This window comes from Pseudopipra pipra, chromosome 2, assembly GCF_036250125.1.
Source record: "Pseudopipra pipra isolate bDixPip1 chromosome 2, bDixPip1.hap1, whole genome shotgun sequence".
NCBI classification, from domain to species: Eukaryota; Metazoa; Chordata; class Aves; order Passeriformes; family Pipridae; genus Pseudopipra; species Pseudopipra pipra.
This window is the reverse complement of record NC_087550.1, coordinates 55,911,036-55,937,080: the sequence shown is the minus strand read 5'-3', so window position 1 is coordinate 55,937,080 and position 26,045 is coordinate 55,911,036. Positions and strand designations below refer to the sequence as shown.

Here is a 26,045-nt window from a genome sequence, read left to right as displayed (position 1 = left end):
TATACACTCCCACCCTGCCCGCCGGTCTCTCGGGGGCTCCGGGCAGTGACCAACCCGGGGTGGCGGTGTCACAGCACGGCCGGGCCCCCCGGCACAGGCCGGGCAGGGAGGGGCCCCACGGGGCCGGGCCGGGCGGCCGGCAGGCCCCACACCTCCGCGGGGCAGGGGGCGGATCGGGACGGCTGGTACTTACGAATTTGGGCTTCCTGCCGTCCGCCGCCTCCTCGGGGCCGCCGGCGCTCCCAGTGCCCGGCGGGCCCTTCCTACGGAGCCCCTTGTTCTCCCGCCCGCCGCGACCCGGCGGCGAGGATGGGCCGCAGTAACGGGGCCGCGGCGGCTCCATGGCCGCGCCCCGGCAAGGAGGGGAGATGGATGCGGGGGTGCGGGGGAGCGCTGCCCCGCGAACGGGCCCAGGCCCGGCGGCCCCGGCCGAGCTGGGCGCCTGCGATTAGTGCGGCTTAGCTGGGCTCGGCCAGGCAGGGCGCCGCGGGGGGAGGAGGGGGGCTCAGCGCTAAAGCCGCCGCCTCAGCGCAGCAAGGGATTTAGCGAGGAGCAGCCCCTAATCCCGACACACCTGGCCGGAGCACGGGCAGGGATAGGGGCGCGCGCTCCCAACGGCCGCGGCTGGCGCAGCCCGGGAATGTCCCGCCGTCCGAACCTTCCCGCCACCGCCGGCACCGCCCCCGCGTCCCGGCACGGCCAATCCGCAGCGCCGGGCCGGGAGCGGCGCATCCCGGTTGGCTGCGCTCGCGCCAACCTCCGGCGGATCAGCGGCTCGCGGCGCGGGCCGGGAGTTCTGGGCACCGCCCGCCCCCGAGAGCTCGCGCGTCCCCGGACCCGGCTGCAAGGGCCGGGAACAGAGCCGGGAGCGGGATGGGAGTGGTCCCCCGTCAGCTCTGTGACAGTGCCGGCGAGAGATGGGAAAATCGCCCTGCTTTGAGGTACGGCCGCCTCCGTCTAAGGCGTTAAGATACACTTTCACACACGTAACCCTGGAAGGAAGATTGTATTTCCTTACCTCTCACATCCTGCCTTTTCTTCTGCAGGATCTGAACCCGAGGCGTGTCCCTGCCCTGTTTGGCCTAGGACGCCAATTTTCAACTCCTAATTTTGTTAAAAATTCCGATTTCATACCTCGAGCCGCTGTTTGACAGTGGTTCGTCTATTTCTGTATAAACTTCTTATATAATTAGAGCACTGATATTTATAGGTAAATATACATTACTGTATGGAATCATAGAATCATCAGGGTTGATAGAGACCTTTAAGATCATCCAGTCCAAGCGTCCCCCCAACACTGCCACTGTAACCCCTAAAACACCCAGCACCAGATCCAGGTGCCTCTTAAACACCTCCAGGGATGGTGACTTCACCACTTCCTTGGGCAACCTATTCCAGAGTCTGACCCCCCCAAACAGGGAAAAAAAAATTTCTAGTATCTAATCCAAATCACCCCTGTCTCAGCTTAAGGCCATTTCCTCTGCTCCTCTCAATGGAGGCACAGTGTAGAAGAGACCGACCTCTATCTCACTACCATCTCCTTTCAGGTAGAGAATGATATATGTATACATATGTAAAATATATAAATAATATTTCTAATATTACTTTTATACCATCTTGGCTGTATTAGATTAAGAAAGCGAAATAACACAGAAGAGACATAGTCCCTATCCAAAACAATGGCAGTGTTTCCATCATCCTTCTCAGGCCAGGTTTTTGTTTTGTGATGGTCACATGATGCCATGGCTGTGCTGTCATGGCAAAAAGAACATGTGTACGAACATTCTGCATTTGTTTAATTCAACCTGTTGTTTTCCATCACTGAAAGACCTCCAAGACTCTGGTTTATGGGAAAATACATAATTAAAGATTTCATTATGCTATAAACTGTCAAATTGTGTATGTTTGGCAAAACAATTGAATTCTCATTACTACATACAATACCTTGCATTTATCTTTATTTTAAATTAAGAGTAGTTAGAATAATGATGCAAACCAGAGACTTATGTAGGGAAAACTCTTTCCAAATCACAGTGTTAGGAATCATTAAGAAATGGAAGGCTAACACTCAGCATTCATATCTCTAGAGTATTTTCTGAAGCAGAAAAAGTTTCCTTTCTCTTCTGTCATTCAGTAAGAAAGATATTCATGTTTCCATATTATTTTTATCATTTTCTGTTGCCTTGAACGCACTGAAAATAAAATGCTCCCCCCCAACAATTGCATTCACTTTTCCACATAATCTTAAGGGCCTTTATTCCAAATGCAATGACTTCAAAAGAATGAAAAAATTTCATTCCTTCATCATGACTTACACAGGCGGTGACATACAAAATGTAATGTCTGCCAGTACACAGAGCCCTGGCGAAACAGCAGAATTCAGCCCCAAACTGGACCTTTGTAAGGCTGGGTTTTAACACAAGGGAGCTCTGGCACTATGCAGAGTAAATGCTGTAATTATTTGTATACATTAAACTGCTCATCCTTTGGCAGCTTTCTATAGATGTTTTGTAAATTTATATTGGAATTCTTCATGGAGAGTATAATTAGCAGAACACTGTTTAATGTCATGGTTAATGATTTCCTGGAACATTTGATTAGAAAATTAATCAGCCTATGTGTGCATATGATAAAGCTGTTTAAATGGGCCTCCTAATTGCACTGTGGTAGAATACAATGGCTTGTGCCAATATATCACTTTCAAGGTACTGTGTTGCAATAACAGAGAAACACTAAAGGGAATAATTTATCAGACAGTTTTACTAAGCCAAAAGTAAATGTTAGTACTTTTGATCAATTGTTATTTTATACTACCCCTCTTGTGCTTGTTAGGTGCTCCACGGAACAAATACACTCTGGCAACAGTTTAGCTGGCCAAGATTAATCATGACTGAGGAAAATATTTTGAGAAAGAAATGCATCAGTAATACTAAAATTGTGCAGAGATTCTACTTAGCATGCATACTGTCCAGGGCATGCAAATAACTTGGCCATTTTGCATTATTTTTGTTCTGGAATGAGAAATTTTCAGTTATAAAAGTCTGAGACAGTAAGTGCGTAAAGTTAACCATGAATATTTGCAAAACTTTAGATTGATGGATTTATTTAGGCTTTTAACATTCTGTTCCATCTGTTGGGTTTTTTTAATATACTGTAACTCAAGTCTTAAAAAAAAAAAAAGCCTTCCTAATATTCATTGTTCCAGGGACACAGTTTTTCAAATAAATTCCTGTGCAAAGTGTTTCAAAGCTGGCATTTGACTGAGTTTAGGCAGTTCTCCATATTTCATTTGGAGACACCTGATTCTTTCCTATAAGATGAAAATAGAACAGTCAATTAACTGTTCTTTCATTAGGTTCATCCTCTTAAACTGTAACAAAAGTTATGAAGGATTTTGTCAGCAATGTTGTTGTTTTTATAAAGCAAGGATACAAGTTTAATACTAACACTATTTAAGTATGATAACAAGGAAAACCTTCCAGAGCCACAGTTCCTATGGCTTGGCAGAAGCAAGGAAAAGACAAACAGACATGTCTTTTCAGGAAAATGGCTTCTTCTTTCTCCTGTGAAAAGCACCAAACAGGCCATCCTAACCCAAATCCCTCAAACTTGCATAGCTATTTTTAAGTTATACCAGTTGAACATGTATTTTATACCTTTCCCAATGTCTTATTCAAACAGTTAATACAGGAGTTACACCAAGATGGTGTAACTCACAACGCCAATAAAAATTACATTGGAAAAACATGGCCAGTCTTCATGTTATAGAGGCAAATGATGCTGTTTTATCTAAGTGTAACGGTTCATTTGGATACATGTCCGGAATGAAGACAAGTGCCAGAAATATTCAAACACACAAAATATCTTTTATTACAGTGAGAATAAAAATAATAAACTTAGCAAGAGGAATTAAAAACTAAAAGAAAGGATACAAAATAACTACCTTATTGGGTGGCATTAAAACAAATACTACAAACAGCATTTAATACAGTATTAACTAGTGAAAAGGGATACCAAAAGAAAAAGGGATCTTAACACAATATTATGGATAACTATTAACACGATATTAGTTAGTAAAAAGGGAACTTAAAGGGAAATACTATGAACAATATTCAATAATAAAAGGAGAATTAAAGGAACACTAAAAGGATATTAAAAAGTTTGTTCTCTCAGTTGCTTCCTATCAATAACCTGTGCTTACCCACACAGACAGGCCAGGGCTGTCAGGATCTGCAGCAGCTGGTCGGTACCCATGCTTAGCGGGCGTCCCCGCGGAGCAACACAGTCTCGGTGGTAGGATGAGTATCGCTCAACTCAGCAGTTCCAACACCCCATTTTTATCAGTTCCACATTACACTACGCAGGGCCAGTACGCAGTATAAGGTGATGCCTGAATGGCAGCCAAACACCGCCTAATCATTACCTAATGGCAACAGTCTGCGCATGCCCTACTTGTGGGGCAAGGGGCAAGCGACCCCTGCCCACATCATCTTCCTCCCATCATCATCTTTCTCACCCCTATGTATGACCTCTACCATTGTGTTTCAAGGGTAGATGTATCTATCTTGCAATATGTAGCAAAACCAAGGAAGAACTCAGCTCTGATAACAGGGGATATCAAGCTGACTTGCTAAAAAGCACAATGGACCTTACAATTCGCTTGTGCCATGAAGTTACATTGTACCATACTCTAGCTGGTTTCACATCCTAATATGATTCCTTTCTCACGCCTCTATGCTCCATTGATCATCTAATTCAAAAGTACCCCCCTTACACTAAGGAAACCTTTAACCATTGTATTTTTAGATTGCAACAGTGGTCATTAATAATTTAAATGTATTGCAATGTAATATCATTAAATGTAACCTATGGATAAGATGTTGCTTAATTTTCACAGCATGGGTGGCTCAGAAAACATATTATTCCATTATGACGATAATGGGTTGATAAAACCTCAAATAATTAATCTAGTCTAACCTATTAACTTTATTAAGGAACCTGTCTGTTGGCAAGTTTATCATACCAATAAATGAACAAATTTATGTTACAATTATGAGAAAATTCATACTCTCTTCAAGTAATAAAGTTTTATGGAAGAAAATTTGCTATAGTTTTTTTTCCTGTAAGACAAACATAATTATTTTGACTTTTTGAACATCACTCGATTGTCTTTTAGTCAGTGTCAATGTCACTATAGTAGAATATGTTGACTCTGCTATCTGTTTGTGGCATAGACTGGGAAAAATGAAAATCAATAGCTAAAACTCTATGCAGGAAGTAGGGAGGGACTGATGACAGGACAGATAATTAAAGAAAATGCTGTCTTGCCTGGTATGTTGAATGGCTTGTCTGTAGAGACAAGCAGCTTTGTGCCATTTGGATCACAGAGTTGGTAAAGTTCAACTAGTCAGACTCTCGGAACATACATTTCTTGTTTCTTAAAAATCTCTGAACTAGAGTCTTCTGAAAACAGTTCTTTTCTTCCCTTTCTTATATAAAAAGAAGTATTTTGGTCATATTTCAGAAAAGTGTTATGGTCATATTTTTTACAATTCATTTCGCTACCAAGAGAAATACTTTTGGAAACCGGAATCTTCTTGACTTTGATCTCTATTCTTTATGCTAGGTGTCTTGGACAGTCACACTTGCACAATGTTATCAGTGTTAAGTGCCAATGCAATATGTTCCTTGCAACAGTTATAAAAAATACTTGGGTTTTAGAGAAACACAAAGGACATCAGGGCTCTTTTTCAGTTTTGCATGGCAGTAATTTCCAGGCATTTAGAAAACATATAAGTAAAGGACTCAAGCTGAAATGACTTTTTCACCAGGAGTTATGTCTAAAAAACTTCTATACATTTTTTATTATTACTGAAGAAAACAACAAAGCAAATGGTTTTATCAGATCCTGAAGGTACAGTACTGTCTTTACTCAAGAATGTACAGACAAGAAAAGCATCCCTGAGGACAGCGTATGTCACCATCCTGTTACTGATTTTATATCAGTCATACCTTTTTGAAATATCAAACAAAATTTTACCTGCAATGTATTTATTTTGTCTCTTTTCTAGTCAGAATTTAAATTAAGGACTTTCAGAAGTAGTTGTAGTCTGAATAGAGCTATCCTCCTTCTTGAAGCTTTCAAAGTCACCCTGTAAAAGCTGAAGATATAAGAAGTAGGAAAGGAGTTTGCTCCATCAATTCATTGTGGATTACATGTTGCTAGTAATTTCTCACAATGTATCTTAAGCTAGCCTCTCATTCAGCTGAGAAAATTTAATACACCTCCTTCAAGATACTGCCTAGATGGGAAAAAATCAGTAAAGAAGTCCATTATGCAGTTCATCAAATGGATCTTTATGAGGATATTGGAGATGTGATTTGTGGCACTATTTAGGATACATTACCTACTATATTATTATAAAGTTCAGGTTTGTAATTTAATTATAGGCCAAATTATCTTCAGTTCTAACTTTAGTCGTAGTGACTAAGCTAAGCCTAACAGCTGATATAAATTGTAAATGGTCTGAGTGTCATGGGCCATAATAAAGGCTGTGTTACATAATTTTATACTTTGTGTGGGATTTTCAGAGCCGCCTAAAGAATTAAATGAGGTGTTCACACCTTGTGTATTCTACCATTATGCTATTAAATGTTCCTAGTAAAATTATTGCAAACAGTCATTTTTTCCCCAAAGAAAATAAATATGTTTTCAGAGGATAAAATTGTGTTGAAGGATTTTTGTGAATATAAGGGTCCATAGAAGTGTGACCAAGCACAGAGGGGTTTTATTAAGGCCATTTATGATAAAGATTTTAAGCCTTCTGTCAGAATTCTGGGATGTAATTATTTTCCATTACTTCTTGATAACCCTCTGAATTTCTCATAGCTTTCCTTTTTTAATATCCTTCTATATTTTTTTATTATTCACTTTCCAAATTTCCTCCTAAGATTCTGCCATTTTTACTTGTGATAATTTATATTGCTTTCTACTAGGGCATGATATAGTTTGCTTTTGGAAATCCCTTATTTTCTTTTGACAGATGTATCATTTTAAGAGAGAGAGAGAAAGAGAGATAAACACATATATGTATGTGCATATATAATGCTTTTTATGAGTTAGTTATGTATTGAGGAAGTCTCAAAATTGACTATAATTTGTTTATATATCTTTTATTTCTCTCTGACTGATTTTCTTATTCTAATCCATCTTTAAGTTTCTCATTCTAGTTTTTCCTCTTGCAAGAATAATGGCTATAATCATTTTAAGGTTATTGCAATTTAATATTCACCTACAGTAAGTACTGTACATATACATTAAGAAAAATGCTTCCTCGCATTTCAAAGAACAATATATATAATTTGGGGAAATTCCTGAAATATATTGTGTATGAAACATAATCAGCAAGTTTGTGGGTAACCAAAGTCACTCTGTTGCTATTCAATCTGCATTTTACTTTTTGATCCTTGGCGTGTTTCAGTGAACAACCTGATTTTTATGACATTTTAGCACATGTAGTCATACATTTCTACAGAGTGCAATGCACTGTCTTTCTTATGTTAAACAGAAACTTCATCTCTTTTCATAGGAAGATGAAGAGTGTAATTGGAGGGTGTACTTTGTATCAGGAGTACTCTTCCAGTGCAGCATAGCTACTAAACTAAGGTTTTTTTCTTAAGAAGTTTCTTAAGGGGCAGTTTTATGACAAATGTGAATCAGAACAAGCTTCGTAAGCTTCCACTCTCCTTCACCTATGTTATAATAAATGAGAGCTTTTGGTTAAGAAAAACGAATGCTTTCACTTACTTTTACAAAGTATTTCTGCAGAAATGAGGGAGATGACTATGTTGAATTGTGATATAGAGGTTATCCTGTAGGACCTGGAGATGCAACTAGCTCTTAGTTATGTGTTTGGGGAAGGTGAGGGGGGAAGGGACAGGTGAGAGAAATTATTACAGGAGTTGTAATTATTACAGGTGTTTTTATTATTACAGTAGTGCCCCTTAATTGGGAATAATGTCTCAAGATGGTTTTGGTTCTTTGTACAACGACCTAACCAAAATGAAGACTTATGAAACAAAGGTATATTTGCCAAGAAAAACACAGGCCAGTCAACATAGTTTTTGTTACCCTATAAATGAAAAAATTAGAGAGAGCAGAATCTCAGCCTCTATTTAAGTGTCAGGGCATGGTGAGCACCAGCTCTCCCTAAGGTATGTGGTGCTGAGGGAGATACTATGGCCAGCAGGACTGACCCCAACCGAGGCAAGAAAGACCAGCCCAGGGATGGTAGCCACGTCCAGACCGTCAGGCAATTTTATGATGATGAAGCAGGTCTGAGGAAATTAAGCCAGGAAGTCAAGCCAAAAATCAGGGTCAGGGTCAGTTCCAGTGAAGTTAATGAGAGTCAGACACAGTCTAGTGACGATTTAGCATATTCACAGTGATGAGATAGGTTAAGCTCAGAAGTCACACTGCAGATCGGGATCAGCAGGGTTCATACCTGACAGAGTGAAGATCTGTCTTCTTGTCTATGATGTGATATGATACATGCAGGAATCCATCCTGTTTGTGAATCCCATGAATAGCCTCATGAGGCTCAAGGGCTTTGCTTGTTACTTCTACAGCCACCATTAATCTGAAAGAAAAAAGTCCATGATTATGTATGTGTCCATCAGTTTCTGAAAAATAATGTAATTCCTTATCCCTATCTGTCTACAAAACTGTATTCATTTTCATTCATGAGTTCACTTCCCTTTGTATTGAACAATCATGCTGGTGCCAATTTCCTCTTTGAGGATCTCCTCAAAGAAGTTAGGATAGCCTTAGACAAAATTAAAAATCAAGAAGGAATTCATCAGAAAGTCAATCACTATACCCTACTAAGTGCTCATAAAGTTATTTACCATTATGTTGAGCTTCAGCTCTGGACTTCAGATAGATGCAGGTTTTCCAGTTAGAAAAGCACCAACAAATATTTACTTTTGTCCCATTAAAAGAGACGGAATAGGAACACGTGCACAGGCTTGCCCCATGTTGACTATACTGGAAGATTAATAAAGGCAGCGAAGCTCTGACAGTCCAGATACAGGATTTGGGTGGATGATATTTACTTTCAAACAGCTTTCTTTATAAGAACTACAACATGATAAAAGGAAGAATGTTGTCCCAAAGGTGGTTCAAAGCGTGCATGATTAAGAGCAGTACACTGGTCAACTCTTTTGCATTCTTCACTGAAACTAAGAATAGAGCACCAAGACAGAGTATTTTCAGAAGAACAGCATGCACAGGAACAAGAGCAGTGTACAGGGCAAAGAGCTCTGCAGCAAAAGCAGCAGGCAGGCTTATATATGGAATGGTGCTGAGAACTGAGCATTGAAAGGTTCTGATCCCAAATAAACTGCATTGCTTTGGCATATTGTGAGCTTGACTCTCCTACCTTGACAACAGTGCCACTTACTGTAACACTCTCAGTCCCTGTAATGATCACTCCAAGTTCTATTTAAGTGATATGACTTTCCTGTGGCCCTTCATATCACAAGTCAGTAATGATACTGGGGATGAGTGACAATATAACTGAAATGAGAAAGTATGTACAAGTATGATGGTTCTATATGGGAGTTTTGTTGCATTTATGCCTAGGGGAGATTCACATTCTCCAGCTAAGGGCAATCTAATAGACAAAGAACTAAGCTAAGCTCTTTCTGTGATTAATGAATTAGCACTTAACTGAAGTTCTCACTTTTGTCTGGTAAAGAAAAACTAACAACTACAAAATGCAGTTCACCCACTCTTAAAATATCATCATCATCATGGCTAGGCTTCGCAAATGAAGATTAAGGAAGGCTCTACCCACATTTGCTACAGGCACGCTGGTGGCTTATGAGGCCAATACGAGATAGACATATCCGATTGCAAAAGGCACAGCAGAAAGACTCCTTAGGTGGTATATTCCGCAAGACACAATTCTTTCTGCGTTGTCTTTTCTCCTCGAGAGTGATCCTGTGTGCATTCTCAAAGGAGACAGCTGCATTATAGATGGTGTGTCTCCAGGCCTCCCAATTGGAGGCCAGAGTAGACCAGTGATGATGATCAATATGGCCAAGGCTGAGATGTTGTTTCAAGGAGTCCTTGTATCTTCTCTTCGGGGCTCCTCTCTTGCGGCAGCCGGTGGCAAGTTCACCATAAGGCAAGATCTTAGGGAGGCGGTGATCTTTCATCCTTGAGACGTGCCCTGCCCAACGCAGCTGTGTTCTCATCAACATGGCCTCAATACTTGTGACTGCTGCTTGTTCTAGAACAGATGTACTGGTCACATAATCTGACCAGTGGATGTTTAGTATTGTACGGAGGCAGCGTTGATGGAAGCGTTCTAGGAGATGCAGGTGGTGGCAGTAGATGACCCATGATTTGGAACCACATAAGAGAGTAGAAAGCACTATAGCTCTGTAAACACTAATCTTGGTACTTTTCTTCGAGTGTTTATTACGCCATACTCTTTTATGGAGTTTCCCGAAACAAATGGAAAGAACCTGTGGAGATCCTTCAATGTCTTCACTGACTATAGAAGACTCTTCAATACCTGGCTTAGACTAGAAGAGTACATTTTATGTGCTGAAGGCAAGTGAGGTAAATCTCATTTTTTCAAACTCTTCTGGGGATTTCAGCAATTTTCAGTCAATAAATTCTCTCTCTTTCAATAGATTTTATTATACATATTCATATCAATTCGTTTAACACAGATATATTTAAATAGCAACGTTAAGGACTCCTTGGAATTAACAATAAAATTCTCTTGTGATCCTCATAGAATAAAATTTTGAATAATGATACTTCCAAGGTAATCTGCACATCTCTGAAAATAGTTTTCGATAGTCTGAAAACTGAAGACAGAGTTTTTTTCTCCTAAAAGGTTTAATGACTCGTTCCCTTACTCCTTTTGCTTCAGGCTTTTATCAGTATGGATATTAAACTACTTCACAAACTGTGGGAAGTGTTAAGTTGCAAATGTACTCTCCTGTTGTACAGACTTACGTGGATAGTGGTTAAAAGGATTGATGCTGCTACTAACCTAAGTGTCCTGACATATTCTCTTGTCAAAATCTATTCCATCCTTCTCTTTTATATTTTTTTCCTTTTTTTCTGTTATAATATATTGACTTTTCTCACCTGCAGAACTTCCCATTCAACCTTGGAAATTTTTGCAATATGAAGAAGTTAACTCTCTAGTCAGTACAAGACAGCAGTTCCATCATTAATTTGTTAGATTTCTGAACTGGTACCTTTGTGCATTCTCCCCAGATGACATTCACTCTATTGAAGATGTCACCTGTAAACATCCACAAGCAACTTCATTATTATTTTTTAAATCTTTGTTTAGAATGTTCCTTCACCAATCTGCCCATAGAAATGAAGACTTTAGGTACAGGCTTTCTCACAGCTAGGTGTGGCTCCTCATATTGTCGGTATCTCCTGTCTGTCTTCTACAAAGAGACAGCCAGCTTTGGGGGCATTGCCTTGTTTTCATTCAAAACACTTACAGCTCTAGAACCCTGGCATTTTACAGTAATAAACATCTTGATTAATACACAGAGCTTGATACTTTTGTTACATGCAAAAACCAGAACACCTAAACTCTATTTGATTTCTATACTTTTTCTTTGAGTTTCTGCTTGCATTTACGTGAGAAAACTAACCAGAACAGATATATCAGAATAAATAATACTTACTTTCCATATTTAAGTTTCCACTCTTCAAATAAGACTAGAAGTAACTAAGTACCTGTTGTAATTTCTCACTGTTCACCATATTTACTAAATAATCCATATATTTATAATTTACATTGTTTAATACAGCTTTCAGACTCGTGGTTTTTTTTAGGTTTGAACTATACATGTGCACAGTCTCATAACTGAGTATTTTATCCCCCTGTCTTCTAGTATGGCTTGTGAAAGAGAGGTGGAGATGGATATAATTTTTATATATACTATATAAATATATATTTACAATATTTATTATTATAATTAACATAATACTTATGTTTTAGGTGGAAATAGAGGAAAGTGGTCTGTGTATCTAAAACCAAAGTCTGTCATTGTACAACCATTTATTTTAAACTGGGAGACTATGCAAGCTATATTCATTCAGATTCAGCCTGTGTAAATCATGGCTTTGCAATCACTTAGGAGTTGTATGGCATTAATCTACAGTGACAATGTTCAACAGAGTCTAGAAAGTTGTTTGATTTCACACTCTGTAAATGACAGTTCTTGATTTCCTGTAAGATTTTGGATCACAGACAAAACGTTTTTTCAGTAACTGCGTATTGGCTGGACAGCTACAGCTGAAATGCAGAACTGTTGTGGTTGGGTGATATGATCAACATTCATCACAAACTAATAATGGTGATTTTGAACATCTTAATTTGAGATCACACAACTCTGTGTAGTGTGAAATAAGATGTCTGGGTGATTGCAAAGATTTTGACTCGTCTGTGTGCTGATAGCCTGCAGAAGATTTTAATATTCTGAAGTCACACCAGATGGGCAATCTGCTGCAGTATATACCTTGGCTCAGTTTTAAAAACTGCAAGGGTTTGATATCTGATGTCACCTCAAGGGAAAAATAATAAACAGCTGCAGTAACATTTTTTAATCTCTCTACTCTTGATTTACCTAGGCTTTGACTGATGCAATACTCAGCTTAGGATAACTGTACAAAGGCAGAGTTTCTACAATACCAAGGCATAAAAATGCATGAGGGGATCAGAAATGGAACTGGAAAAAAATGAGTAACTATTATTTAACTGTTCTATGCCTGCCTTCTAATCCTATGTGCAAAGACTTAACTTGTTGCAAAATAGGTTTAGAAAAGCATACAGATATAAGAAAAAGTGGCAGAGAAAAATGTAAAAGACTACAGATAAAATTTTGATTAATTTTTATAGCTACAAGAAATGTAGTCAGTTTTCTGGATCAATGGAGTTATTTATTCTGGGAGTGAGTAGATAGCAATACCAGCACTCCCCTACTTCAAGGTTTTGTTGGATAAATTCTTTTGTAGAATATTCCATGGAAACAACCCGAGTCAATGGTAATTCTGTAGCTCTTGATTGCAGTCCTCAGAATTGGACTTTTGTCCATTTTGGTACTGGACAACTCATAGCTTCAGGTATTTCATGCTGTTGTTCATCTCTTTCATTGTGCACAAAAAAGACTTATAATTTACAGTTTATCAGCTGGGTAATCTGACCAGTAGGCTATTCAATGAATATGACGTAGAGGATGTATTCAACTTTTTGAACTGACCTGTAAATTCAGATTGGGGTTTTTTGTTTGCTTCTTTTTGGTTTTGAGGTTTTGTTTTGTTTTGTTTTTAATCAGTTGCTTCAGAGGGTAGCAAATATGTCATGTTAAAAGAGAGAGAGAAATGTGAAGAATTAGGAGCTGTTGTAATAGATAGCTCAGTTTGAATTAGGGAGCCAAAGGAGGAACTACAGTAATGTCTGTTCTGTTATGCAGAAACATTTGGAACTTGTCACTGAATAAATAAGATCCCATCTAAGTGCTTTTCCCTACCATGGCTGTTGAACACAAGTATTATGAGTAAATGGTAGAGGAAATAGTCTGAGTTGAAAACTAGGATGTAGTAAAAGATGTAAAAAGGATGTAACTAGGATGTAAAAGATCACTAGAACTTTAACCTGGATTCTGAAAGAAAAATAAAAGATTTAAGGAACATTTATATTTGCCATCTAAGCACTGAATGAGGAGGAAGACCATCAGAACATCCTTTACTTCCAACTATATCTGTTTATGTCACTTGTTATGCTTCATAGCTTTTAATAATCTCAAGCTAAATGTTTAAGTAACTTCATCATGTCAATATACTGTGAAGCCTGACTGAGGATGGGTCCTTCTACCCAAATGTGTTATGCATTTTTAAAAAAATATGAAAATATTTAAGAGTCTGTGAGTGATGCAGAAGCCAAATGTATAATGCCAGGAAAGAAGAGACATCTGAGAAAAGTCCTGATGGAAAATGGAAACTAAAGTACACAGCTGAAGATTCCGAATTAATACATAAAAGCATGACGTAGCTATTTGCCTGAGAACTGAATTTAGGAGGGCCAAAATAGGCTTAAGGAGCCTACAGTGCTCTGAAACTACAGACTTGAAGGACTAAAAAGATGATAGGCATATGATAGAGAAACACATGGGTTGAAATTTCAATACAGACCTGTTCATACTCTGGTAACCAGGACATTACCAACAGGCTAAGTAAAAACCAAAACTGACCCCACTACTCTGCAGAAGTTACAAGTGATGACAGTGTATGTACATCACAGAAAAAGATTGTGCCAGTCCCATCACTAGTCCCAGTTAGTCCATCAGTACAGCAATGTATATAATTCCCTAGAGTAATGGGTCATTCATTTTGTTCTTTTCACTTTTCTAGAGAGTTGTGCTATATCGAAACCTGACACTGGGACAAGCTGGGAATTGCTGGAGAGCCACTTTGTAGTTCTAGGCTATTTAATATATACTGTTAAGTGTATAGTTAGGAGACTAAGGTCCCAACATTTTTCAGTCAAGACAAGGTGCTGAGAGAGCCTTATATCACTGGAAATTTTCAGGAGAAGTTCTCTCGCCTTCTATCCCTGTCATTAAAAAACTTGTTGGTTTGACTTTTCTTCTTAAAGAATCCTAGAAAACAAGATAGAAGGAAGAAGAAAAATTACATGGGACTCTACTCCAGCACATTATAGGACAACTTGTACTTGGCTTGCCACAAACAAAAGCCAGATAGGTGGATTGATTTGTTTTGAAAGTGTGATTGCTTCTGTTTGAAAGGCCACAGATAAACCGATTACACTAATTCTGAAGAAGACTGCTTCATATGGTTTAACTCAAAGACAACATATTCAAAGTGGATTATGATAGACATGGCTGACTTATGCTTGAGTCTCACTCAAGAACAAGTGATGTCGTACACTGCTCACCTTCGAGGTACTGGTTAGCGAACAAAACCCTTCCCAGAAAAAAGGGTCTAAATGTCTCCCTTTCTAAGAGAGGTTGTATTTTTTCATTGAGATGCATAGTACAGTACTGTGCAGTGATTTAAAGTAATTTTGGTGTTTTGTAGCTGAATGTCATTCCCTTTAAATGAGATACTGGCAGTTAGATGACTTTGATTGCTGCCAGCTGTCAATACCCCTGAGGAAAGCAGAGATACTTCTATGATGGAAGCTGAACAAGAAGTCTGATGATCAAACACATCACAAGTTTTGTCAGAGGATTACTGAATTAAATAAAATAGATGTGTGTTTACACTCTTAAAGTCATAAACAAGCTGTCTGTGAGTTTTCTTTTTTTTTCTTACAGATAACACTTCGTACTCCAGTATGTTTAGAGTTTTTTGTAGCCTCTGTTTTTGCATTATGGAATATGTCTCCAGATAGAGACAAAAAGAGCTAAACCAACCATTTTCCTCTTGTCCAAATGTCTGTCCATTTTCCTTGCATAAGTACCATTTAAACAGATAAGAGTAAAAGTGATTTACTTATTACTGCTACTTATTGGAGTAAATGGATATATGGGCTAAAATTTCAAAACTAGACACTCAAAACTTGAAATATGCAGTTGATTCTTTAATCCAATACTTCCTGTGCAGTACAAGTCAGGTATTGCTGTTGCACACAGTCATTTACTTTCTGTTAGTTTCTATATGTGTAATTTAGAAATACACACTAGATTATGCCTAATATTGAAAAATGTAGTCCATATGTTTTGTGAGTCCTCTTCTGTTTCTTCTCATTACACCTGCTTGCTCATAGTCTTCAACACAAATTAGCTGAAAGCAATAAAAGGGGAAGTGAAGACAAGCAATACAGTTTAAAAAGTCTAAAAACTAGGTTTAAAAAGTTTAAATCTGTCTTTACATCTATACATTATCAAGTAGCTGAGAATATAAAGTGTTTCTTTGGGTTGGTATGGTCTCCTTTAAGGCCTTCAATGTTAGGCAAATGACACATTTTAAAAGTGTGTGGAGCTGATTAATGTTGGACATAGATGTATAATCTTAATAGAGATACCTACTGGGAGGACATATCCAACCTTAACAATCTTAATAATGAAACAAATAATATCTAATTATCTTACGTGGTAAGGGAATGTGAAATTTCTATGTATTTTATTCCTCAAAGGAAAAAAATTATATCTTTTTTCTTGACAAAGGGCTAGATTTACTAGAAATTATCATAAGTCGATACGGAAATATATCTGAGTATTGCATGAACACCAAGGTGTCTAAAGTCTGCAAAAATTCTTTATAAAACTTACTGTACCTTCTGGGGCACCAACCACTGCAAAGTTTTTTTTCCAAGTTTAGTAAAAGCTTCCGAGAGACTTTTAATGACAGGCAATAGTTGTTATGTAGCAGCCACAGTAGGGAGTCCTGTAGTGTTATACATCTCATTTGTCAATTGTCTTTCTACTTGGAGAGGGATACTAGCTAAGCAGGGAGGCGAATCGCCAAGGTCCCTGTCCTTTCATGAGGCAATTCTTAAATCTCTTTTGAGAGACAGAAAAGTCCTAGACAATTGACAAACTGAAAAACAGAGACCAAACTGAAAAGTCAGCCAACAGCAGTCATATGAGAAGGGAAATAGAGAAGGGTTAAGAGCCAGGCCTATCAGGCGTGTATCTGAAGGGACAGTGTCAAGAGAATGGAGCCAGGCTCCTCTCAGTGGTTAGGCGAGAGGACAAGAGGCAATGGGCAGAAACTGGAATACAAAAAGTTCCACCTGAATAGGAGGAAAAACTTCTTTGCAGTGCAGGTGACCATGCACTGGAACAGATTGCCCAGAGACGTTGTGGAGTTTCCCTCGCTGGAGATATTCAAAAGCTGTCTGGACAGAATCCTGAGTAACATGCTCTAAGGGACCCTGCCTGAGCAGGAAGTATGAACTGGATGACCTCCAGTGGTCCCTTTCAACCATTGCCATTCTGTTAATCTATGATTCTCTTATTCTGTGATTCTGTGTGAGTATCTCATATTCTTCAGAGGTGGGCGGTCTGTGTGTTTTTCTCAGTGATCCTGACTTAGGGTTAGCTATGTGCACAGACCAAGGCAATCTAGACTAAGAACTGAAGTTCTTCGAAGTTTTGCAGTATGTGAAGGTTATGAATACATTACTGGAATGGGATTTAGGCTCCAGTTCACTTTTTACTCAGATACAGATCCTTGGTGACTCTGAAAAAGCAAGTGGAGGCTGTAAAAAACAGTCAGGAAGGCTGTGTTTACACCTTTCTAGTGTGGTTCATTTTAATATCATTCCCAGCTTTCTAGATAAGGGAACAACTGAAATGTACTGTGTCTGTTGTCCCCAAATGCACATTACATTTCTGTGAGTGCTCAGTGGTAGATGAGGGGTTGGTATACACATCAAGTCTAGCTCTGATAGCCAGCGAATGCCTGGACTAGGGAAGGCTTCTTACTCTTAAGTGTAGCTGATTAAGTGCCTCTAATAAGAAATGACATGTAACATAAATTGCTTTCTGAACATCATAAATGTTGATTCTCTTTTGCTGCTGAGATGACCTGCTAATATGGGCACCTGACTGAGGCTGGGTAAAAGGAATTCCGTCCTTCTCTTTTGTGCTTTGAACCTCTCAGGTGAGATGCCTTTTTTAATCTTCCCTATTCCTTCCTTTTGCTTTGAAGGGAGCTTTTATTCAGTATCTTCATCAAGATATTCTCTATCTTCTTTTTTTTTTTTTTTTTCAGGCCTTATGACTCAAATGTCTGACAACCTCAAAACTCGAGCGTGCTGATCTTTAGAACAGCACTATGAAGTGGGCAGGCTCACTGCCTCCTGAAGAAAAGGAGAAAAGGAGCTGAGGACTAAAGTAGCTCAAATGACTTCTCAGCAGCCACACACTAAATCTGAGTATGAGCAAAACCTCCAGTTCTAAATGCCATACCTGCCCCAAACCATGTGTGTTGCGCATATGCAGTCACTGGCAAACTCCAAGCTGAACCCACTAGGGTGTAGGAGACGCTGGGTCCAGCCAGGGATATCAGGTGGGCAGAGGGTCTATGCTGGTATTTGAGGGAACCCACGAGTGTGGGGTGCTGGTGGGACAAGTGTGTGAGTGCTGTGTGTGTGCAGTGAGCATCCAGCAGGATCAGCCAGTGAGTCGGGAGCTTCTGGGATGAGTAAGGGGGCCAGGATCCAGGAAGGGGTGCAGGGTGAGCAGAGGGGCTGTGCCAGTGCTCAGGGGATCTATAAATGTGTGTGTGCTTGTGTACAGCTAAGGAAGCGTGTGTTAGATGAATGGACAGTGAGGAGGATTGAGAACTGGCTGATTGGTAGGTCTCAGAGGGTAGTGATCAGAGACACAGAGTCTAGTTGGAGGCATGTAGCTTAGCATTGTTCCTTGGGGTTCAGTATTGGGTTCAGCCTTGTTCAACTTATTCATCAAAGACCTGGATGAAGGGAAAGCAAGTTTGTAGATGATACAGGACTGGGAGGAGTGGCTGACACACCAAAAGATTTTGCTGCCATTCAGTGAGACCTAGACAGGCTGGAGAGTTGGGCAGAGAGGAACCTAATGAAGCTCAACAAAGAAAAATGCAGGGTCCTGCACTTCGGGAAGAATAACCCCAGGCTGGGGGCCAACCTGCTGAAAAGCAGCTCTGTGGAGACGGACCTGGGAGTTCTGGTGGACAACAAGCTGTCCATGAGCCAGCAGTGTGTCCTTGTGGCCAGGAAGGCCAATGGTATCCTGGGGTGCATTAGGACAAGCATTGCCAGCAGGTTGAGGGAGGTGATCCTGCCCATCTACTAAGCACTAGTGAGGCTGCATCTGGAATGCTGTGTCCAGTTCTGGGCTCCTTCAGTTCAAGAAAAACTGGAGAGGGTCCAATGGAGGGCTATGAAGATGATAGGGACTTGAGCACCTCTCTTATGAGAAAAGGCTGAGAGAGCTGGGCCTATTTAGCCTGGCAAATAGATAACTGAGGGGGATCTTACCAATGTATACAAATATCTTAAGGGAGGGTATAAAGATGACAGAGCCAAGCTCTTTTTGGTGTTTCCCAGCAACAGGGCAAGGAGCAATAGGCCAAAACTGAAACACAGGAAGTTCCATCTGAATATGAGGAAAAACTGCTTTACTGTGATGGTGACAGAGCACTGGAACATGCTGCCCAGAGAGGTTGTGGAGTCTCCTTCCCCGGAGATATTCAAAAACAGGCTGGACACAATCCTATGCAACCTGCTGTAAGGTGAACCTGCTTTAGTATGGGGGTTGGATTAGATGATCTCCAGATATCGCTTCCAACCCCAACAATTCTGTGATTCTGTGAACTTGAGCAGTGCAGTGTGTGTGCTGCACTAGTGACCTTCTGCCTCTGCCAGCCCAAGAGGAGAAGGGGATGTGTCTGAATGTGCCTGTGTCTGATGTGAGTCCTGAGTGTGGGGCCTGTTGGGGCAATGCCTTATCTATGTCTGCTTGTGTGAACAGCTGTGTTCGTGTCGTCTGTGTATGTGTGTGTCCACGTGTCTGTGTGTCTGTGTGTTTCTGGGATACATACTTACCTTTTCCACAAAGGGAAAAGCATCAGCCATGTCCATCAGTCTGAATAGAGGCCCCAGATCCCTGGGCACCGGGCTGGGCTCCAGTGCCCAGACAGAAGGAATTCGCAGGCCTGGAACAGCTAGAGCTGGTGAACACTTGTAGCAGCTTAACATTATGCCATTGTAACACTATTATCTGGTTACTTCCCAAAACTAATTTTTTTTTTCTCTTCCACTGTCCTTTAAAGTTACAAAGATATTATGCTTATAAAGACATGCAGCACAATGATTAAGAGCAATATTTTCAGTGACTACTTCTTTTAGGTTCCTCCACTTGAAATGAAAAAAGGTTCAGCATAAATTATTTTCAGTGGATTTGAATCTTGTCATAATGTTGTAGTTAATAAAGCTGGAGCCCTTCCAGGGCATATGAGGCCCTTAGTGCCCTGTAAATAAGGAATTAAAAAAAAAATGAGGGATGAAAAATTGTTTGACATTTTTGAAAATTTGACTTCTGATGTGGTTAATATCACACAGCAGATGTAACAGGCCACAGCTCATTGCCTGAGGTGAGCTAACTGAGCAGAAACCACAAGGAGAGATTATACCCACAGAAACAGTTTATTACAAGAGAGCTGAAGGGCATTGGCTGTGAATAAGCGAGAGAAATTTATGCTATAGTTTAACCATCACTTTAAACTCCTGAAGCTGACAAAAGAGGCATTTCAGCCTTCCCCAGATTACTTTTACTGATGCTGTGCCCACACAAACAGTTGTGCTGGACAAAGGGAGGTGATGGCAGAGGAGCAAGCAAAATAAATATTCCATTTTTAACTTGGAACAAGGTTTTCTGCCTAGTTTACCACCTGCAAACACAAACTTTTATGTTGGCACAAGTGAGGAGTTAATATAAGGATGGGAATGAATGGCTGAGCAAGGGAACCATAATGAATCTCTTTATTTAGCTGGTCTATGCTGCATAAAAATGACTGCAGAATTATGGCATTGTAATTGCTTTGTGAATAAGTAGGAAAATAGATTTCCTTATAGTTCATAGCATAATTCAGATTGGAAGGTTACCTAGTCCCAACTCCTGATAAGAACAGAGCACTTCAGCAGTAGTTGAAGTGGCTCAGGGCCTTCCTTAGTTGGGTTTTGAATGTTTCCATGGTGGAGATGGCACAATCCATTTGGACAGGCTGTTTCAGTTCTTAACCCATCTTTGGAAATAATTTTTTCCTTATGTCCTATTGGAGTTTATTTTGACAACATATCTCATCTAGGGAAGCCCTGACCTGATCACTGTATTTCAAATGCAGTCTCCATAGTGCTGAATAAAGAGAAATAATTGACTTTCTTGATCTGCTGGCTAAGCTTTTGCTAATGCAGCCCAGTATGTGGTTAACCTTTGTCACAACAGGGTACATTGCTGACTCACATTAAACTTATGGGCCATCAAGATAACTTCCCCGCTAGTCCTTTTCAACAAAGCTCTTTTCTAGCCCTGCCTGTCCTGTTGCATGGAGTTTTCTTTCTTACCTTGCAGACCACTAGCATGTGCTTGTGTGGGATGAAATAGCAGAGTGATTCAGAAAACTTGGAAAGAAGCCCACATTGAAACTATTTCTTAGAGTGGTGTCCTAGTCTTTTTGGGTCCTCAGAAATCTGCATTTTTTTTCTTTCCACATCTCCCTCAGTTTACTAAGGTTAACCTTACCCCTCTTGCTTTCTACACATCTATGGTCCTCCTCTTTGGAAGTTAAAAGTAAACATAGAAACAGCAAAACTTCTAAAAATTGAGACTATAGATAAGAAAGGAAAAGGATAAGAAGGCACAAACATGATGCTTAGCTTTGCGGTTATTAGGACCCTGGCACAGATAGTAGATTGCATAAACAATCGAAACAGAGACTATGTAACTAGCATATGTTACTAACATTAGAATAGTGTTGCCAGTGTCAGATAAAGCTCTTTTAAAAGTACATTTTGTTCCCTTTGTAATGATTTTGCTTTTGAAATTACTCTGTATGAAACTCTTTAGTCGTTACAAGTGTGACTATCCCTGCACTGTTCAAATGCCTTCCCCTACTTCATTTTATTTCTTATCAGGAACAGCACTCCAAACACTCGTCTCAGTGTTCATATCAAAGCAGACAAGATCCAGACCTCTGAAGGACTGAGTCGCTTTATGCATTTTTGTTCATCACAGAGAACAAACGCCATACTTTCAAGAGCGTGAGGTGTATTTGTAGCGCCTTGCCCATTGCAAGGAAATTTTTCTACTCTTGATATTCTCCTTTGCTCATTCTTTCCTCTATTGTCATAACTGAATTCATAAAACAGTTCTTTATATATTTTGTTTTATAAATGGAACATTCTTCAGGAACAGAGCAAGAATGTGTGCACAGAAATCACTCAAGAGTCGCCTCTATTGGAAAAATGCCTCTTACTTTCAATAGTGAAAATTAGTAAATTTTGACATATGAAAAACATGAATTTATTGTTTGCTCACCTTAAAAATACCATTTAACCAAGCAAAGTAATTTAGGAGTAACTTGTTTCATATTCTTTTACTTCTATAATAATTTAAAGACACACCTAATTAAGGTATCATTTTAAGTGGGAAGAAAATGTGATTTTTAAGGTTCAAGAGTGAAGTTTAGATTCAAGTGGTGCTCTTTATTCTACAGTACAGTAGCTCTGACAAAAACATGCATTGTATTCCTTTTTTCAAGTTCTGCATCAGGTTAAGAGTTTATTTTGCTATTATATCCATCTCAAACTTGCTAGGAAACTACTTTCTCATTATATCCATCCCAAACAGCAGCAGATTATTAGACCTGAATTTGACAGGGTGAGATTGAACTGTACCAGTTTGAGAAATGGTAACAGTTAGAATATTTTGTGTGTTTGGGATTATTTGTCTGTGAAGACCTCCCACGCACTTTGTTCCCAGTTTTTCTTTCCAGTTATATAGAATAATACATGAAAAATAATACATGCAAAAATTTTCAGAATAAGTATAACCTATTTCATGAATAATTCATTTCTGTCTTGTACGACTTCATTATGTCATGTATAACTAGCACTTTGTACTGTCAGGCTGAAAAGCTACAAAAAGTGTTTAACCGTGCAGCATAAATTCATAACTTGTAATTTGAAAAGTGACATGATATTGCACAAGTCCTAGCATTTTTCAAATATGCTTTCCCAGATACCTTATTTAAGATGCAAAAAATACAAGACTTAGAGTTATTTTTTTCTACTCGTAGAGGTCTGCTTTTATAGCAACAAATCATATATTTCATAATCTCCACTGTCCAAACAGCTCTCATAAAGGAATTATTTTCAGCTATTGGCCTTAATTGTACAAGATAGCTAAACTATAGCTAAATATTTCATCAGTTATGTCAGGTTAGAGAATATAATATTATACCCATCTTCTAAATGAGGAAACTCCGGCACTACTTACAAACTAATGGCTGTTGTTCCCTAATTGCCTAAAGAAACAGCAACACAGCTGTGAGTTTGCTGTGGTTTGAAGCCCCAAAAATGACATGTCCTGTCTGGTACCTGCACATTTGGTTAGTTGGTTGGTTGTTCCAGTGGGAAGAAGACGAAGGTTTAATTTGAGACTGTATTTGCAGCTAGAACTATTTGCTTATGTTGGTATTAATATTCTTTCATGCAGTTTCATAGGTGCTGACCACAGAATGTGCTTCTGGAGAAAATTTTCCTAGAATGATGGTAAGTTGCATATGGGTAGGTTTGCCTTGGGATGCCCTCCTGCAGAAAAGGAAAGCAAGCAATCTGACCTTCCTCTTCTTTCATCTCAAACTATGCAAATGAGTTACAAGGTCTGACCTTCAATACTATAATGTAGTCATAGAATCGTAGAATTGTTTGAATTGTAAAAGATCTTTAAGATCAAGTCTCACCATTAACTCAGTACTGCCAAGTCCACCACTAAACCATGTCCCTAAGCATCTATATGTCTTTTAAAGAAAGACCTCCAGGGATGGGAACTCAACCCCTTCCCAGGGATTTATACTCCCAGCAGAATCCCCAGAGATTTAATGACAGAAGGCTTTCTTTCTCACATGAATAGCAGAAAGAAAAAAAAAAAAGTCACTATAAAGAAGGATAAGAGTCTCTGTACTTAGTTTTAGACACCAAAATTAGATGCCTGAAATTTCTCTTTAGAGGTGTTTTGAAGGCCACACTTTTCTCTATTCAATAGAGAGGGAACCTGAGCGCTTACTTTGATATTGCTTCATTCCAAGTTTAAGTTTGTGACAGGTGCAAAGTAAATCTCATACTTCTTTGGGGTTTTTTCATAGTGTGAAATATACATTTCTAAAATTACTATTCATGGGTACTAACAGTTGTTCCTCTGCACTGTTTAGAAACAGTTGCATTCAGGGTCAGCAACTTCATTACCTAGTCATAAATTCAGTTAGGAGTTGTGTGTACGGATTCTCACTGACTTGCTAGTGTGTCCAGTAAGGAACAGAATCAGGATTAATTGTTTAGTCTTACCATTCTAGTGTCCTTCAGTCTCAGTGCTACAAGCAGGCTTAAAAAAACCTTCCTGCTTTTGTTTTAATTGCTTCATTTTTCCATCACAATCTGGAAGACAGAAGAATCATAGTGATTGATATGGATTTCTTTTTGTGGTAAATAAGATTTGTTTTGCATTTTAAACTGTTGAACAAGGTCTTTTTCTTTCAAATACATATTTTTCCCTTTAAGCATACCATTATATGTATATCTCACGAATGCAGAGAAAAGATCAGTACACAGAAATGGGACATGAATGACATTTTGCTATCATGTATCATCATGGTTTTAAAAATAATATGTTTGTTCAGATTTCTCTCTTCACAAACTGTGATCCAAGAGCAAGGCGACCTCATAGCAACCAACAATTACAGGCAAAACATCTCAGAAACAGTCTTTAAAGGATAAAGCCTCAGGCAAGTTCTGTTTCCTGTAATGTTAGACGAAAAGTTAATACAAAGTGAGTCTTCAAATGAACAGAAACTAATTTGATACTTGGCAGTAGCTAAGGAAGAGCTTCTTTCTTCTTTAACTTCTTATTTTGTTTTGCTTTTCCTCTTCACACAGAGAGATTCTGTAGTTTTTCATACTTCTTCATCAAACCTTTAAGGCAGAAGACTCTAGATAAGACAAGTGATTCATTGAGCCAGACTTCCCAGGTGAAAAGTGTATGTTAAAATTACCTATGAAGAATGCAGATAGGAATTTTATATTCGCCTATTCCCTACAACAGCCTGGCATGTGAGATTATACCGACATGCAAATTTTCTTACTAAATTCCATTTTCACAGTCTTTGAACCAGCAGTAATGCTGGGAATGCAACTACTGCTCTTCTCCATTCAGTATGCAGGTCACTATAAAATTGCTGGTTCAGAACCTCCTCATCTGGCCTGCTATCACCTTTTCATGTCAAAAAAAGTTGCTAAAGACATCAGTTCTAAACCCAAAGAGGACAAATAGATGACTCTGCCATCATCTCTTTGTGGAGGGGTTCGCTCGATGTTTCCTTGGAACACCTGACCTTGCAATGTCATTGCAACAAATTAATTCTGGCCTATAGGTAACTTATTTGTGTAGAAGTTGGCAGAAATTGGATGATTTATCAATCTTGTCCCTCATTTGCAATTGTAAATAGAGTATTGAATAGGCAAGTTCTATTTTCATCATACAAATTGACTGTCTGGTACAGAATTATTCAAATACTAATCCTAATTTGCACCCTGTGCAATACTATTCAAGTCAAAGGGTAAAGCTGGGGTTTTGACCTCACACAGCAATTGACCCATTTATTTTTCATTGTGTTCTGTTTGATGCTTTATTTATTAGAGAGTAAAGACTGCACACAGCCTGCAATTGTAATCCCTCAGATGAAGAAGAAAATTTGAAGTCCTTTTCTGAGGCAGTTATGCAGCTGAGTACTGTGATCTTCATTGCTGAGCCGTGGTTGTCACCAATTAATTAATCTTACTTCTAGTCCAAGTTTTAAAGCAATGTAAACTTCACGTGGTCAACACAGATCTTAGAGCCTTCTTCCTCCTGCTGTGTTGCTAGAAGGTTCTCTAGCATTAAGGATGTAGTTGCATAAAAGGAAGAGTTTGGAACTGACTACTCTTTTTTTCTTCAGAAAATGTATTTAACTTGTTATTGACTTTTCTATCACCTTGGCTATCTTCCCTCAGAGACACCCAGATTCATTATTTACTTGACAAGTTTTCAAACAAGCACCTTGTGTTTTCTCTCATATTCTCCCCTCATCTAGGGATATCTTCTGCATAACACTTGCAAATTCATCTCACTAGCATTCCTTAATTCCTTCAAAGACTTATTTCTTTTACTGTGAAGTCTAAACATTTGTGAAAATCATTGGGCAGCTCATATTTTAGAACCTTACTGGTTTGGTT

General features: G+C 39.2%; 1 protein-coding gene and 1 long non-coding RNA gene across 8 annotated transcripts in view; both read right to left on the bottom strand.

Annotated features, from left to right (window-relative positions):
- Positions 1 to 7,086, bottom strand: part of DIAPH3 (diaphanous related formin 3) — a 209,378-nt gene extending 202,292 nt beyond the window's left edge. For 2 of the 6 annotated variants that reach the window (XM_064645581.1, XM_064645582.1), the window contains exon 1: positions 4,202 to 7,086. Coding sequence is in view for 4 of the 6 variants with exons in the window: in XM_064645580.1 (XP_064501650.1) it covers positions 194 to 343 (150 nt within the window). In the remaining 2 variants the exon portion in view is untranslated. Of the gene's footprint in view, positions 1 to 193; positions 743 to 4,201 lie in introns of those variants that run through there. The other 4 variants (XM_064645577.1, XM_064645578.1, XM_064645580.1 and 1 more) reach the window with 3 other exon arrangements.
- Positions 7,087 to 14,843: 7,757 nt separating this feature from the next.
- Positions 14,844 to 26,045, bottom strand: part of LOC135409690 (uncharacterized) — a 58,938-nt gene continuing 47,736 nt past the window's right edge. The window contains exons 5-6 of one of the 2 annotated variants that reach the window (XR_010428314.1): positions 24,123 to 24,212; positions 14,844 to 19,714 (exon numbers count right to left, since the gene is read on the bottom strand). This is a non-coding gene — a long non-coding RNA (uncharacterized LOC135409690). Of the gene's footprint in view, positions 19,715 to 24,122; positions 24,213 to 24,410; positions 24,747 to 26,045 lie in introns of those variants that run through there. The other variant, XR_010428313.1, reaches the window with a different exon arrangement.